Here is a 13,294-nt window from a genome sequence, read left to right on the forward strand (position 1 = left end):
CAGAACTATGTACAAATCCTGGTACAGCAAAATCATCCTCATCATCTCCGCGAAGCTTCCTTCGCATGCTTCTGAGCGTCTCTCTGCTGATCAAGGCCTCAGCAACGATTGTGGATGGGATCAGATCCCCTTCGAACTCTTCGCTCGCACGATACGCTGGGATCGAACACTGATGGCCCTCCTGCAGCTGAATTCTTCTTCCTCGCATCAAACTTCTCAGAGGAGATTCTCACATCAGCTCTCTTCTCAGGTTCTTCCTTCCATCTGATGCCGCACACCTTCTCTGTCTTGCAGGCCAATAACAAGCCGAAGCAAAGAAGCACGAGGAGCCTCATTCTATACATCCTTCATCCTTCATGTCCTTCAGATTATAAGTGGCTTCTGGTCTAAGAGAAAAAGAACAAGAAATAAAGAAGAATGACAGAAAAAAAGAAAGTAGATTCACCTTGATCATACGTCTGCAACTGAAGCTGGTTTAAGGCTGTTTTAGAAGGTTCTGTATCTCCATGGCAAGTGTTTTTCAGTACTTAGTTCCTCTCTCACTAAGCAACCATTAAAGAAAGGCTCTCGCTTTATCTTTTCTGCTCGGTCTTGGTCCAAAGCGAGCAGGGAAGCCTAACTCATATTTTTATTTTATTTTTTTTCAAAAAATAAAAATAAATAAATAAACTTTGAAATAAAGCAAAAGAGCAACAGCAGCAGCAGCAACTGCTTTCACAGCCCACAATGCAGTTAAATATTTTGAACAGAAATTCTTAATACAGTGTGTAGTAGTGTAAACATGAATTATTATTATTATTTTTCCTTTTCACTTTGAAGAAAAGCAAAACAGGAGTGGATATGCGTGTTCTTGTTGTGGAATAAAGACAACAGTTGGAAGAAGAAAAAAGAAGAAGAAGGTATTTAAACAAGCGTGCATGAAATAAAGTGTTTTAGAGAGCTAGTCCTCGCTGCCTGCTTTACGAGTGAAAATCATACCAATCATGTTGCTGTTTTAATCGTAATCATTCTTTTTTCTAGATTGAAAAGGAATAAAATACATTTTATCGCATTAAATACATAAATATGATAGGTTAAGCACATTTTTTAAGCTTGATAATATACGTGAATAAAGAGAATTTTTTTTATTATCAGGTATCCAATTTTATTAATTTTGGGATAATGATCTAATCTCACATTTTAAATCTTAATTATTTTTAAAAAAATACTCTATTTCTTACCATTTTTTGTAGCTACAGTTGTGTAAATAAATTTTTAAAGAAATTTCTTAGATTTTGAGTTTTGGAAGAGGGATAGAATTATTTTTTCATTTAGTATTTTTTAAAACAAAAATTAGAATGTTGTTTTATTTGAAAATAATGTATATTCTTAAAAGGTTAAAATGATATTATAATATATATATATTATTTTAAAATACTTTTATTTTAATATGGTTATAGTAATTACAAAGTAGCTATTATCTCTATATATATTCGAGTGTTATTATAACTACTACCAGATATGTTCTACTATTGTAATAATTATTACCGTTGTTATTAAATAACTATTACAATAAGTGATTTTGATTATAATTATTTAATGACTACTACTTGTCATAGCTAACTATTTAATAATTATTATAATATTATTAAAATAAAGTATTTTTGAACGAAAACTATAGTAGAGTTCTATTGTGACATTTAAAAAAAAACAGTGACTTTTGACAAAAATGAATTACGGCACTTATAATTTTTTTTAAAATTATAATGGGAGAATTATAATGTCACAATTAGTAAAAAATCTTAAATGTGTATTGATAACAAATTGAGAATGAGAGAGTTTAGATAAGAATAAGGAACAAATATGATGATGGAACAAGAGATAAGAATAAAGTATCGATGACAAAAACTCTATGAGATCACTTCTAAAAAGAGGATTTCTATAAAAGAAAAATACTCACTATCAAAATAGATTTCCCTTCATCTTTCACGAAAATCTCTATAAATAATCTTTTCCTCTGCACAATAATTATACTGTTTGTTCAAAAAAAATATATAGTATAATCATATAGGAATATTCTATATTTTGCGTGCCACTCCCGTGCGTGCCATGCTGATCATCGTCAATCACGCATGATCGTGCAGATCTGACCGTCCAAATGTGGAAATGCACAGTGTTTTTTGTGCCTGATCTGCCGCTGTTTCCGTCGCTGCCGTCTCGCCGTCCGACCACTGTCGATCGCCGGAACGGGACCGATCGACGCGCCACTCGTCGGTGTGTCGACCGGTGTCAGATTTCGGCTGGATTGTTATCGAAATTTAGTGCAATTTGATCGGAAACACGTCGGCAGTGGCACGTGGCATTCCCGACCAAATCGCGGTCGGATTTCGATCAAATCGGGTTGGATTCTGACCAAATCGCATCGGAAACTGGTCGGGGAAGGATCGCCATTGCACGCCGGTCCTTCCCCGGTCGGTCTCCGACCGCGATTTGGTCAGAATCCGACCGCCGCCGCGTGCCACTGCCGACGTGTTTCCGACCAAATTGTGTCGGATTCCGACCACAATCCGCCCGGAATCCGATGCCGGACGACGTGCCGACGAGTGGCGCGTCGAACGGGCCTGGTCCGACGATTGGCGGTGACTGGACGGCACGGCGATGGTGACCGAAAGCTGAGGGGGTCGGCTATGTCGCGCACGGAGGTCACGCATAATATCACCTCTGTAGGAATATTATATTTGACATACTTAATGAGTAATTAATTTTTTATTTTAATATTATAATTTAATTTTTAAATAGTTAAAAAATAAAAAAAATAAAAAATGACACTTATATAACCTAATTATTTTTTTTCTTGCGCGTCCCAGCCGCCGCAGCCGCGGAACATCCCCGTTCTCCCGCGACCTCTCCCAGAAGAGAAGAAAGCTCTCGTTAGGTATCTCTGTTTCTCCGTCGTTATTGTCGGTGAGATAATTGTTCTTTTTCGATCGGATAGAATACAGTAGTTGCCTTAATTCCGTGGTCGAAATGGATGCCTTGGACTCCGTGGTCGATCCCCTGAGGGAGTTTGCCAAGGACAGCGTCCGCCTTGTCAAGCGCTGCCACAAGCCTGACCGCAAGGGTGAGTTCAATCTGCGCTTCTTTCTCTCGGATCCGTTCGACGCGTTCATATTTTGATCCTTTGGGTTGTTTTTTTTATGGATCTATGTGGATCCGACTTTCAGAGTTCAGCAAGGTGGCGGTACGCACCGCGATCGGCTTTGTGGTGATGGGGTTCGTTGGGTTCTTCGTCAAGCTGATTTTTATTCCGATCAACAACATCATCGTTGGTTCTGGTTAGGTAATTAATCGGACCGGTTCTCACTTATTTGAATTCAAAAACGTTGATTTTTGAAGCAGTTTATTAGAATCGATGATGATGTTCGAATATTTCTTCAGAATCAATGTTTGATTGTTCTGATTCTTTTGTTTGTCTCGTTACTATGGATCCAACACTTGCTTCGTTAATTTGATCCAAAACCGTTTCTTTTCTTTTCTGTTTGAAACAAATTGCTTTTACCAATCCTGATGAGGATGCTTGCCGGTTGATGAAACAATTTATGAAAGTTGAGATAACAATGTGGCCAGTGGTGTAAGGCAAAAGAAAAGTACAAACAATGTATATGCAATTAGAAGTTTTTACAACGATCGGCAACTTAGGTAGATTATGCAGTTTGTTTGAATCTTTAATGCGGTTCGTGATTTTCGTGTGCTTGGAATGATTATAACAGAACTTCATGCATAATTAGGATATACTGCATGATTCTATTTTGTAAGGTTGACCCCGCCCGTAACATCCAACCTGTCATGCATGATTATAGCAAACTTCATTAATTAGGAGATACTGCTATTCCTACCTGTCATGCATGAAACAATTTTTTAAAAATGAATGCTTTTTTTATTGGAGACTTACAGGAATTTATATCCACATGTAAAACTAGAATACAATTTCAATAGAAAAATTTGTATTGCTTAAATCAAGTTGGATTACTTTCATAACAGTTCCTCACTTCTCATTAAGATTGTTTGAAATCCCATTGACTTAGTATAGAGGATTGACGGTTGTCTCTTGGTAGTGAGCCTAATTAGTATTTGAATTCATCCATTAGTTTATGGGAGTATTAGTTAACAAGCATGTTGCCAACAAAATTTCTCCTCAATTTATATTTATATGCTTTGTTCTTTCAAGCATTTGATAGATTTCACTTAATTGTCATAGTTTCCTTTCCTGAAAGCATTAAACCTTCTTTATGTATATATCTTTGGGCTTGTTTCTATTCCTAGAATTCTTCCTCCACCTGTTCTAATGACCGTTATTCACTTCTTCTTTTTATCTCTCCCCCTAGAAAAAAAATAGGCTGGGATGGCCTTATGATTTTAAGTTATGGTTTCACGTCAATTGCAGTTCTCTTCTATTTCATTAGTCGTTATACTTAATAATTCTTCTCGATTTTCTAAGTGAAACCTGAAGATATATATTTTTTTACCATTTTTTTTCAAGATAGAACAGTGGGAGGTTGTGTGGACTATAGCTAGAAAAGTTGAATAAGATAGTCAATGTAAATGTAACAAACACAATTCAATTGATTTGGATATTACTTCCGATATTGCTTTGCTATAGAATGGAGGAACAAAGTCCATAAAGCCGACCCTCACTGCTTCAAGATGAAGATGATGATGATCCATCTTTTTAAATAAAAGATTGATTTGAAATGAAGCAATGAGTCGGAAACTTTTGTGGCAGAAGATTTGTTCAGTATAGTAGATGTTGATGTTTTAGAATTATTAATTAAATTGAAAGGGATACGTCTTTGCTTCACTTGGACGTGAGTATCAATACAAAATGCTTTGCTATTTTATTATAAATATAGTTGTTGGTCAGAAATTTGTGAAGGATGTTCCACTTAACTTTCACTCAATCTTGTAAAAGGCAGTAGTACTCAGAGTGGATTTCATGCATGTGATCTCAATGGAATTAGAACATGAAACAAGTTCAAGAACTATGCTCTAAACAGACCAGGGCAATTTTAAAATATATTTATGATATAGTTAATGGTACCAAAGTACTATTATTATCCAATCTGTTTGTGCCCTCACAGAGATATAGTTGTTCATTTAATGAGATAAGATGACTTTGCTTCCTAATATGTTTGCAGTGATTTCCTAATCATTAGGCATAAACTAAAATATTCAACTTCATGCATATTCTGAGTGCCTATAGTGGTTCAGAATGTAGCAAATAAATTTTTTTTTCCTGCTCAAATTCCTGACTTTATATTACTAGGGATTCAGATTTCTGTGTGATCTCTTAGCAACATAGGAATCGTAAATCATGATGATGTAGGATCTAATCTCTCTCCTTTTTTAGGCTGAAGGAATGTTGCTGGTGTCTCAAGGGAAGCTGCATTGTGAGAGTCCATTGTAGGTCAAGCAAAATGTAGGTCAAGCAAAATGTTCTTTTTTTTCAATCCATGTGAAAACTGTGTTTCTGCAATTTGATTTAGTTGTTTCCTTGCTTGCCAGAGTAGTTATTTGTTGCTGAACTTTAATATCTGATAGTTTCTTACAACTAGTTTTTATATATAATTTTTTTAAAAATATAATAACATTTATTTTTAGAATTATTTGGTAGTTATCAACAAGTAAATACAATTTTTAAGAAAATTTGGGCATTTCAAAAGTGGACGAAACCCAAATAGCTCATTTCCAAATCTAAAATCGATTTAAAGATATTTTACATTTTAAGATGGAAGAAGAACACACTTATGCAGTGAAACCGATGATATCCGAGCGACTACGAAAGGAGATGTGGTTTTGCTTGAGCTTTTAACTGGGAAAAGGCCATCAGATGAATCATCAATCATGCATGCTTTGTGTAGGTAAAAGGAATAATCGAAGTAAACAAAGAAGAACAAGCGGTCGATAGAGCTTTGGCATGGTATCCGATCGAAGAAGTAAAGCAAGTATTCTTCTGCAAAAAAGGTGGATCCACCACCTTAACGGCCCCACACGGTCGGCCTCATGATCATCTGTGAGGAGGTAAATCGAGAAACTATAGTTGATCACGATGCAGGAGGGTATTGCCTGGTTTCGTCAAGATTCGAATCATTGTCCTCTTCTGCAAGTCTGCTACGTCGTAACCAACTCAGCTATGTCCCGGGAGTAAAAATGTTAAATCTCAGTCAGTCTTATGGACAGTAAAGCAAGTATAATATAACAGAGAAGTGCCTAGAATCAGATCCATCAGAAAGGCCAACCATGGCTGCGGTACACAAAATGCTGGAGCAAGTTAGAACATCAGACACCCTCACTGTTCCTTAGGTGCAGCTCTGAACACAATCTCCGGCGATGAATTTTTTTTTACTAGTTACTTTGTCACAAGCTTCTTCATTGTTTTCTGTAGACCTGAAACTTTTTGATGCATGTTCTTCATCTTTTTTACTTTTTTGGCATGCAGAAGTTGTTTTCTTGAGCCATTTGGGGAGTTTGTTTTGTTACAAAACATGTCTTCATCTATCAAATTTAACTGTTAGATTGAACCTTGAAAAGCTTTGCGGTTTCTGAATCGATTCCTAAGACACAATAGAACAATTAACTGATTACAATTTAAGAAGCTAGCAATCAATTGCTTGTTCTTCCTAACTTTGCAACAACAAGAGGACTGTGGTAGGAAGTAAACTAGACTAGAAGGTAAGATTCAAAAGAGGACTAACTACAATCTCAAAAACTCGATTATTTTTAAGTCGATAAAGCCGTCCATTAGGCCTTTGACATCATAGTGAATTTCGGTAATATACGAGCACGAAGTCACTCGGTTAAACTTAAATTCACTAGCTCACTTGGTTGGCATTGTCTATGCTTAAGCTTGATATGTATACATTCAGAGAAACATTAAGAGGACGAATATCGTAAAAGTTGACTTTTGAATGTGCATAAATTGTGCTCTAGATTTACCGTATTGAAAAAATTTCTTTCATATTTGAATTCATCTCATTGTCTTCTCTACCGAGTATTTGATTTCGTCTATTGTTAACCTATTCATGTTTTATACTATTTTATGTATTTTGTTTTCAATTAATCGACCAATTTAGTTTAATTATGCCTTTTTGGCATTGATTATATCATGTGGATCCGTCTTTGCTTTGGGAGAATTCTTTAATGGTGCTCTTAATGGATAAAATTCTCATAATCTTCTTTTTAAATCCTCACTTATCCACCAGTTCAATCTTAATCACATCTTAATTTTGATTAAAACAATATTTTGACCATCCTTATCTAATAACAACGACATTATCAATTACTTTACTTTTTCGCAATCAAAATTTGTGTAATAGTTGACTTTGAATACTATTTTATCGCAAGAAAAGTAGGGTTAGATATTAATGAACAAACTTAATATTTGATCTGATAAAAATTTATTTATGTTCATCTTCATCTTGTTCATTAATATTCATGAATAAAGATCATGAAATATTTATGATTAAGATTCATAAATAATATTTATTAATAAAATTTATAAATTATATTCATCAATAATAGATATATACATATATGCTTAAAAATATTATGTAATCATCGTCATTGTATTTTTATCTCATAAAAAATATGTCAATTTTAAATATTTTTAAATTTATTTATTTATTATGCAATCATCGTTATTGTATTTTTATCTCATAAAAAATATGTCAATTTTATATATTTTTAAATTTATTTATTTTATTATAAAATACATTAAAAAAAAGAAGATAGAACACGATGCAATCACGTTATTTATTATGCAATCATCGTTTTTTTTTTTTTCTTTTCTAAATACATTAAAAAAAAATAGAACACGAAGCGGAGGAGCACGCTTTGCTAGTAGAATAGAATATTCCGGTTTTATTCCTTGCTCTTCTTTTTAGGTGGTGGAATCCATGTCTCTCTATATTTTAATCCCAACATCCCTTTAATTAATCCATGTAATTAATTGCTAATATTCTGTTAATTAATCCACAAGAAATGATAACCTATGACGCTAACATTCTTTCTAAAATATATTGAATTGATATCTTCAATTGGAAGAAAGTAATAAATGAAATTTATTGTAAAAATTATTACACATTTTTTAAAAATCTATTTTTTAAATAAAAAGTAATTAAGAGATAAATGTTTAAGAAATTAAAAGAGATGCACCTCCATTTATTTTTATTTTTTAATAAAAACATAGACAATTATAAGATACAGAGTACCCGTGTGGTTTTAGTTGGAGATAATTCCAATGCGAAAAATTAATTGATTAATTCAATTAAAATTATATTTAAAAAACATAAAAAATTGTAAAGGTAAAAAACTAGCTTGTTGAACAACAAAAAATAACAATAAATAAATAAACAAGACTAAGATCCTCTGCAGAATTAACTCTGCTAAATAGCTTAAAATCGGTGAGCCATCACACGGAGGCCGAAATATTAGCCACGATGAGTTCCCAGCATCGTCAGATCCAAATTGCAAGATCTAGTTTTCTTATGCGGGAAGCACGGGATCCTGACGTTGCCGCAATTCAAAGCTGATTTATTAGCAATAAAGTAAATCTGACGGTTTTTAAATCTCTGCCTTTTTTTTAAAAAGCAATTTTTTAAAAAATAATTGTATTATTTTCCAGTTAATTATGAATTAATTTTTTTTTCTAGTCAAAAGATGGTACAATTTGGTTGCGAAGGCGTTGAATTTTCATTTCTTCATTGGAAATAAAATTATTTATTATTTATTTTTAATTTATAATTGAGATATCTAATTTGAAAAATGATAAATTTTAATTAGCCTCGTTGACTATCCCTGAGAGGGATCGATTAGGTCCCATGAAAATTTCCCACCGGACATCAAGATAAATTGGGAAGTGTATACAGCGCAAACCCAACATCCTTTGATTGCGCTTTCCATTTAAAAGAAAATCCTATAAATACATCGTAGTTAGGGATTGAATCGCAAATGTTTGGGTGACAATCTTGATATCCTACCGCATCATGCCCAGGGACAGATATCTAATTTTCAATTATCCAAGGAAGTTTTCAGGGGGCAATATGTAAATAACATAACTTATTCGACCGTTCCGCTTATTTGATCCCTTCTTCTTGCTTTCCTTTCCCTTTTCTTTTACTTCCTCCTCCTCCTTCTCCTTCTTCTCCTCCTCGCCGAATTGAAGAATTCACGCTGGTTTGCTTCTTCTCCTTTCGATCTCTGGCTCGTCCTTTTTGTTGTTTGCCTTCTTCTTGGTGTTTGATCGGGGGCGCCGTCGAGGCAAGCTTTTGATGTGCTCATCAGCCACACCGTAGCATCAGGCAGTGTGAGAGAGGGAGGGGCCGGGAGGTAGATCTATACGTCCATGGCGGCCAACAAGTTCGCGACTTACTTGCACCGGAACACCCACAAGCTGGCGGTCGTACTGGTGTACGCCGTTTTGGAATGGACGCTGATCGCGCTTCTGCTCCTCAATGGGTTATTCGCCTACCTCATCGCCCGATTCGCCGCCTATTTCGGCCTCCAGCCGCCCTGCATCTTCTGCTCGCGGGTGGATCACCTCTTCGAGAGCGACTACGACGGCCGCCGCCGGAGACAGGGCAGCGTCTGCCGCGACCTCGTGTGCGCGGAGCACGCCGCTGAGGTTTCCGGGTTGGGGTATTGCGACCGCCACCGAAGGCTGGCGGAGGTCGGGGAGATGTGCGAGGATTGCTGCCCGACGACGTCGCGGCCGGCTGGCGCTCCGGCCTTGCTGGCGTGGATGAAGAGGAGCGAGGAAGGAGAGAAGGATCTGCGCTGCTCGTGCTGTGGTGTCGTTCTGGAGAGTGGGTTCTTCTCGTCCTGCTTCCTCGTCAAGCAGTCTTGGGGCCTAACGGAGTACGAGCAGACAGGGAACTTGGTCGATCATTTGGAAGTCGATGGTCAAGAAGTACTTGAAAAAGACGCCACCTTGGGCGAGGAAAAGTTGGAAGAAGAGGAAGTGGTTGATTCCCATAGAGATGAAATATTTCCGGGAGAAGAAGAGGAGCAGAAGAATGAAGTGGATGAGAACGAAGGGCACGCTACTGCTGCTATCTTGGAGGAAGAAGAAGAATCTTCCCTTATCTCTGATGCTTTCCATTTGGTGGAGGACGCATCCATTGAAGTCCTCACTTCCACTCCAAGTTTCATATGTGCCGAGGAGGATCGATTGGTCCCAATTGAGCTGATTGACTCTACGACGAAGATCCCGATTGTGTTGGTTTCTGAACTCAATGAAGTGAAGCAAACTGCAGGCCCTAATGATGCTAAGAGCAATATTGAGAAGGACTTGGATTCTTCTGAGGTACAAAGAGCTCAACAATCTACTATGACCCTAGATATACAAAACATTCCAGAGGAGGAGAAAACATTAATATCATCCCCAAAAATGGATGAAGGTATTGAAGATCATGAATGTTCTATGACTCAAGGCATGAGGACCGAAACAGATGATATATGTCTCGAGATTTCTGTGGTTCCTCAATATTCAGAGCCCATTTCTGATCAACAAGTCATTGCTCCTCGAGCGACAGCAGTTCTCACACTTGAAGGGCCGAGTGAGAAAGATCTTCCTGGAACAAAAGGTAGCATGGTTCATTCTTAAGACAACAACTTTTATCAAATTTTTTAAATTCCTTATTCACGTTTATTGATTTCAATAAATATTGCTTCCTCACATGTATGAACTTGGATTTGTCTAATTAATCTGAGAAGGGATTATATTTATTGGTGCAGATAGTAATTCTGATATATCAATAGGGAGTGAGATATGTGACAAGGAACACATTGAAGGTTCCGATACTTACAAGCCAAATTTAGTTTCAGAAAGCACACAAGATCAAGACTCAGTGGAGAATAATGAAAAGGCTACCATGGACCAAGGTAACAGTTCATGATCATTTTTTGGTTTGAAGTTCTAGATATTCACTTTTGTTTAAATTATAAATTAAACTGTCTGCACCTAACAAATGGCCTAATTAGCTTCACATTTGTTTGTTGAAAAAAACAGCATTTTCTGAGAACCATATGTCTGAATGTTCTGAGAACCATGAGATCGAAGAGGATAGAGCACCTGAGACACCAAATTATACCGATGGTATTCAAGGTATGAGTAAGAGGTTCCTGATTGGCAGAAGAGAATCCGTGACAGAGTCCCTGGATGGAAGTGTTGCCAGTGAGTTTGAAGGCTGTGATACATTGAATATGGATCAGCTTAAAGCTGCTCTACAAGCAGAACGAAAGGCCCTGAGTGCATCGTATGCTGAACTTGATGAAGAGAGAAGTGCCGCTGCCATTGCTGCTAACCAAACTATGGCTATGATAACCAGGCTTCAAGAAGAGAAAGCTGCTATGCAGATGGAAGCATTGCAATATCAGCGGATGATGGAGGAACAATCAGAGTATGACCAGGAAGCTTTACAGCTTCTCAATGAGCTGATGATCAAGAAGGAGAAGGAAAACCAAGAGTTAGAGAAGGAGCTTGAAATGTATAGAAAGAAACTGCTGCGTTATGAAGCCAAGGAAAGGAGACAAATGGGGTCCAATAAGGTGAATGGCAGGTGTCAAACACCCTCTGCATCTTCAAGTGCTGAAGACATAATTGTTGACTTCTCGATTGAATCCCATGAGAAGAATGAGTTTGCTGATAACCCTGAAGGAAACCATCAAAGTACTCCTGCCGGTGATGTAACAAGTTCAGGGACAGTCCAAGGCACTGAAAAGCACCTCAATGCCCTTAAGGAATCATTGGCTGATTTCGAGGAAGAGAGGTTGTCCATTCTTGAGCAACTTAAGGTGTTGGAAACAAAGCTTATTACAATGGAAGATGAAGAAGACCCTCAAGATTCAGAATCCATGGGGCATGATACAGATGGTGTCCTATATGATTATGAGAATGGTTTTTCAGACAATCCAGAAGACAGGAAACTGAATGGTGAACTGAGGAATCTGGGTAGTAAAGGAAAGAAGCTTCTTCCTCTCTTCGATGCAGCAGGTGATGAACATGCAGATGGTGCAGTTGATGCTGCTCCGGAAACACTTCCTAATATTGTAGAAGATCCACAAAAGCTTGCAATCATGGAAGATGTCGACAACCTTTATGAGAGACTAGATGCTCTTGAGGGCGACAGAGAGTTTGTCAAGCACTGCATCAATTCCTTGAAGAAAGGAGACAAAGGAATTAATCTTCTTCAAGAAATTTTAGAAAGTCTTCGTGATCTGCGGAATGTGGAACTTCAAACAAGGAACTCATCTATTGCTCTCACTTCGTTGTCAACTTAATGTGCATAAAATTGAAGGTAATGCCAATAATGCTTATATCTTTTAATTGCATATTGTCTGAAATAGGAAGAACCCCCTTTGCTGTCATGTTCCTCCTTTGCTAGGTGTTAAACTTCCTGTATGTTTGTCCTCTACATACAATGACCATCATTTTCATTCTAGACACCAGCTATGGTTTTTGACTTTTGTCTTCACTCTACTCATCTCAAGAGGAATTTTACAAACTGTTTCAACCCCAAGAAAACATCTGCATGTACATATACACTTTCTGATTTGGTCAAACTGAACAACTACAGAAACTTTGAGATCTATCTCACTACTAATTCAGTTATGCATTTGAACAGATGGAATGGAGTTGAATTGTTCAAATTTGCTTGTGACGGCCATAAGCAATGAGCTCGTGCGCAAGTAGGTCATACTCATACCGGGCGAAAATGGGTTCCTGGTTCGGTATTTCGGTGGTTGCTTAAAGCGTGTAGAAGCAGTCTACTAATGGCTTCCTGGGCCCAAGTTTTTTTGTGGGGTCTTCATTTTATCTTTTTTTTTTTTTTGTTTTTTTTTAAATTTCATTAAATTTGTTGTTGTTGTGGTTGGGGGTTCATCACTTCTCCTGAGGGACAAGAGGGGTGAGTCAAAGGAGGAAGGGTGGCTGCTTAGCTACTTCTCAGTCTGGTTGTGGTAGAAGTGTAATGGCTTGCAAGCTGTGTGCTATGCCATTCATATATTCCAGTGCTAGCTCTAGACACAAATTACACAGAGTTGTTTAGATTGAAAAGAGAAAGCAGGGTGAATGGAGGCCCTTATTTTTCTTCCACTTCTTTTCCTTCCGTGTACAAGGGAAGTGGTTGTTGTATGATGATGATCTCGAGTATGGTTTGAATTTGTTTATTAAGTTTTCTTTTCTTGAATGAAAGCATGAAAATATTGATATTTGAGTTCGAACATGAAAAATATATATGGTATTCGAATTTGATTTGAA

At 37.0% G+C, this 13,294-nt stretch overlaps 2 protein-coding genes across 2 annotated transcripts; both read left to right on the forward strand.

Moving 5' to 3' along the window:
- Nucleotides 1-2,869: 2,869 nt before the first annotated feature.
- LOC141836377 (protein transport protein Sec61 subunit gamma-like) lies at nt 2,870-5,457 on the forward strand. The gene is made up of 4 exons (XM_074723850.1): nt 2,870-2,914; nt 2,975-3,100; nt 3,204-3,319; nt 5,387-5,457. Exons 2-3 carry the CDS (start codon nt 3,007-3,009, stop codon nt 3,317-3,319), a joined length of 210 nt encoding a protein of 69 aa, XP_074579951.1. The 5' UTR covers nt 2,870-2,914; nt 2,975-3,006; the 3' UTR covers nt 5,387-5,457.
- Nucleotides 5,458-9,161: 3,704 nt separating this feature from the next.
- LOC141836638 (myosin-binding protein 3-like) lies at nt 9,162-13,252 on the forward strand. Its single transcript, XM_074724145.1, has 4 exons — nt 9,162-10,619; nt 10,771-10,917; nt 11,045-12,332; nt 12,660-13,252. The coding sequence occupies exons 1-3, from the start codon at nt 9,380-9,382 to the stop codon at nt 12,313-12,315; spliced, it is 2,658 nt and encodes an 885-aa protein (XP_074580246.1). The 5' UTR covers nt 9,162-9,379; the 3' UTR covers nt 12,316-12,332; nt 12,660-13,252.
- The last annotated feature ends 42 nt before the right edge of the window (nt 13,253-13,294 follow it).

The sequence above is a fragment of the Curcuma longa genome, chromosome 10, assembly GCF_044706935.1.
Source record: "Curcuma longa cultivar G26 ecotype Majalengka, Jawa Barat chromosome 10, ITB_CL_G26_1.1, whole genome shotgun sequence".
NCBI lineage: Eukaryota > Viridiplantae > Streptophyta > Magnoliopsida > Zingiberales > Zingiberaceae > Curcuma > Curcuma longa.

Coding starts and splice junctions, on each gene's coding strand:
- LOC141836638 (XM_074724145.1), top strand. CDS start 9,380: ATGGCGGCCAACAAGTTCGCGACTTACTTGCACCGGAACACCCACAAG. Junction 10,620..10,770: donor AGATCTTCCTGGAACAAAAG/GTAGCATGGTTC, acceptor TTATTGGTGCAG/ATAGTAATTCTGATATATCA. Junction 10,918..11,044: donor AAAGGCTACCATGGACCAAG/GTAACAGTTCAT, acceptor TGAAAAAAACAG/CATTTTCTGAGAACCATATG.
- LOC141836377 (XM_074723850.1), top strand. CDS start 3,007: ATGGATGCCTTGGACTCCGTGGTCGATCCCCTGAGGGAGTTTGCCAAG. Junction 3,101..3,203: donor CCACAAGCCTGACCGCAAGG/GTGAGTTCAATC, acceptor TCCGACTTTCAG/AGTTCAGCAAGGTGGCGGTA.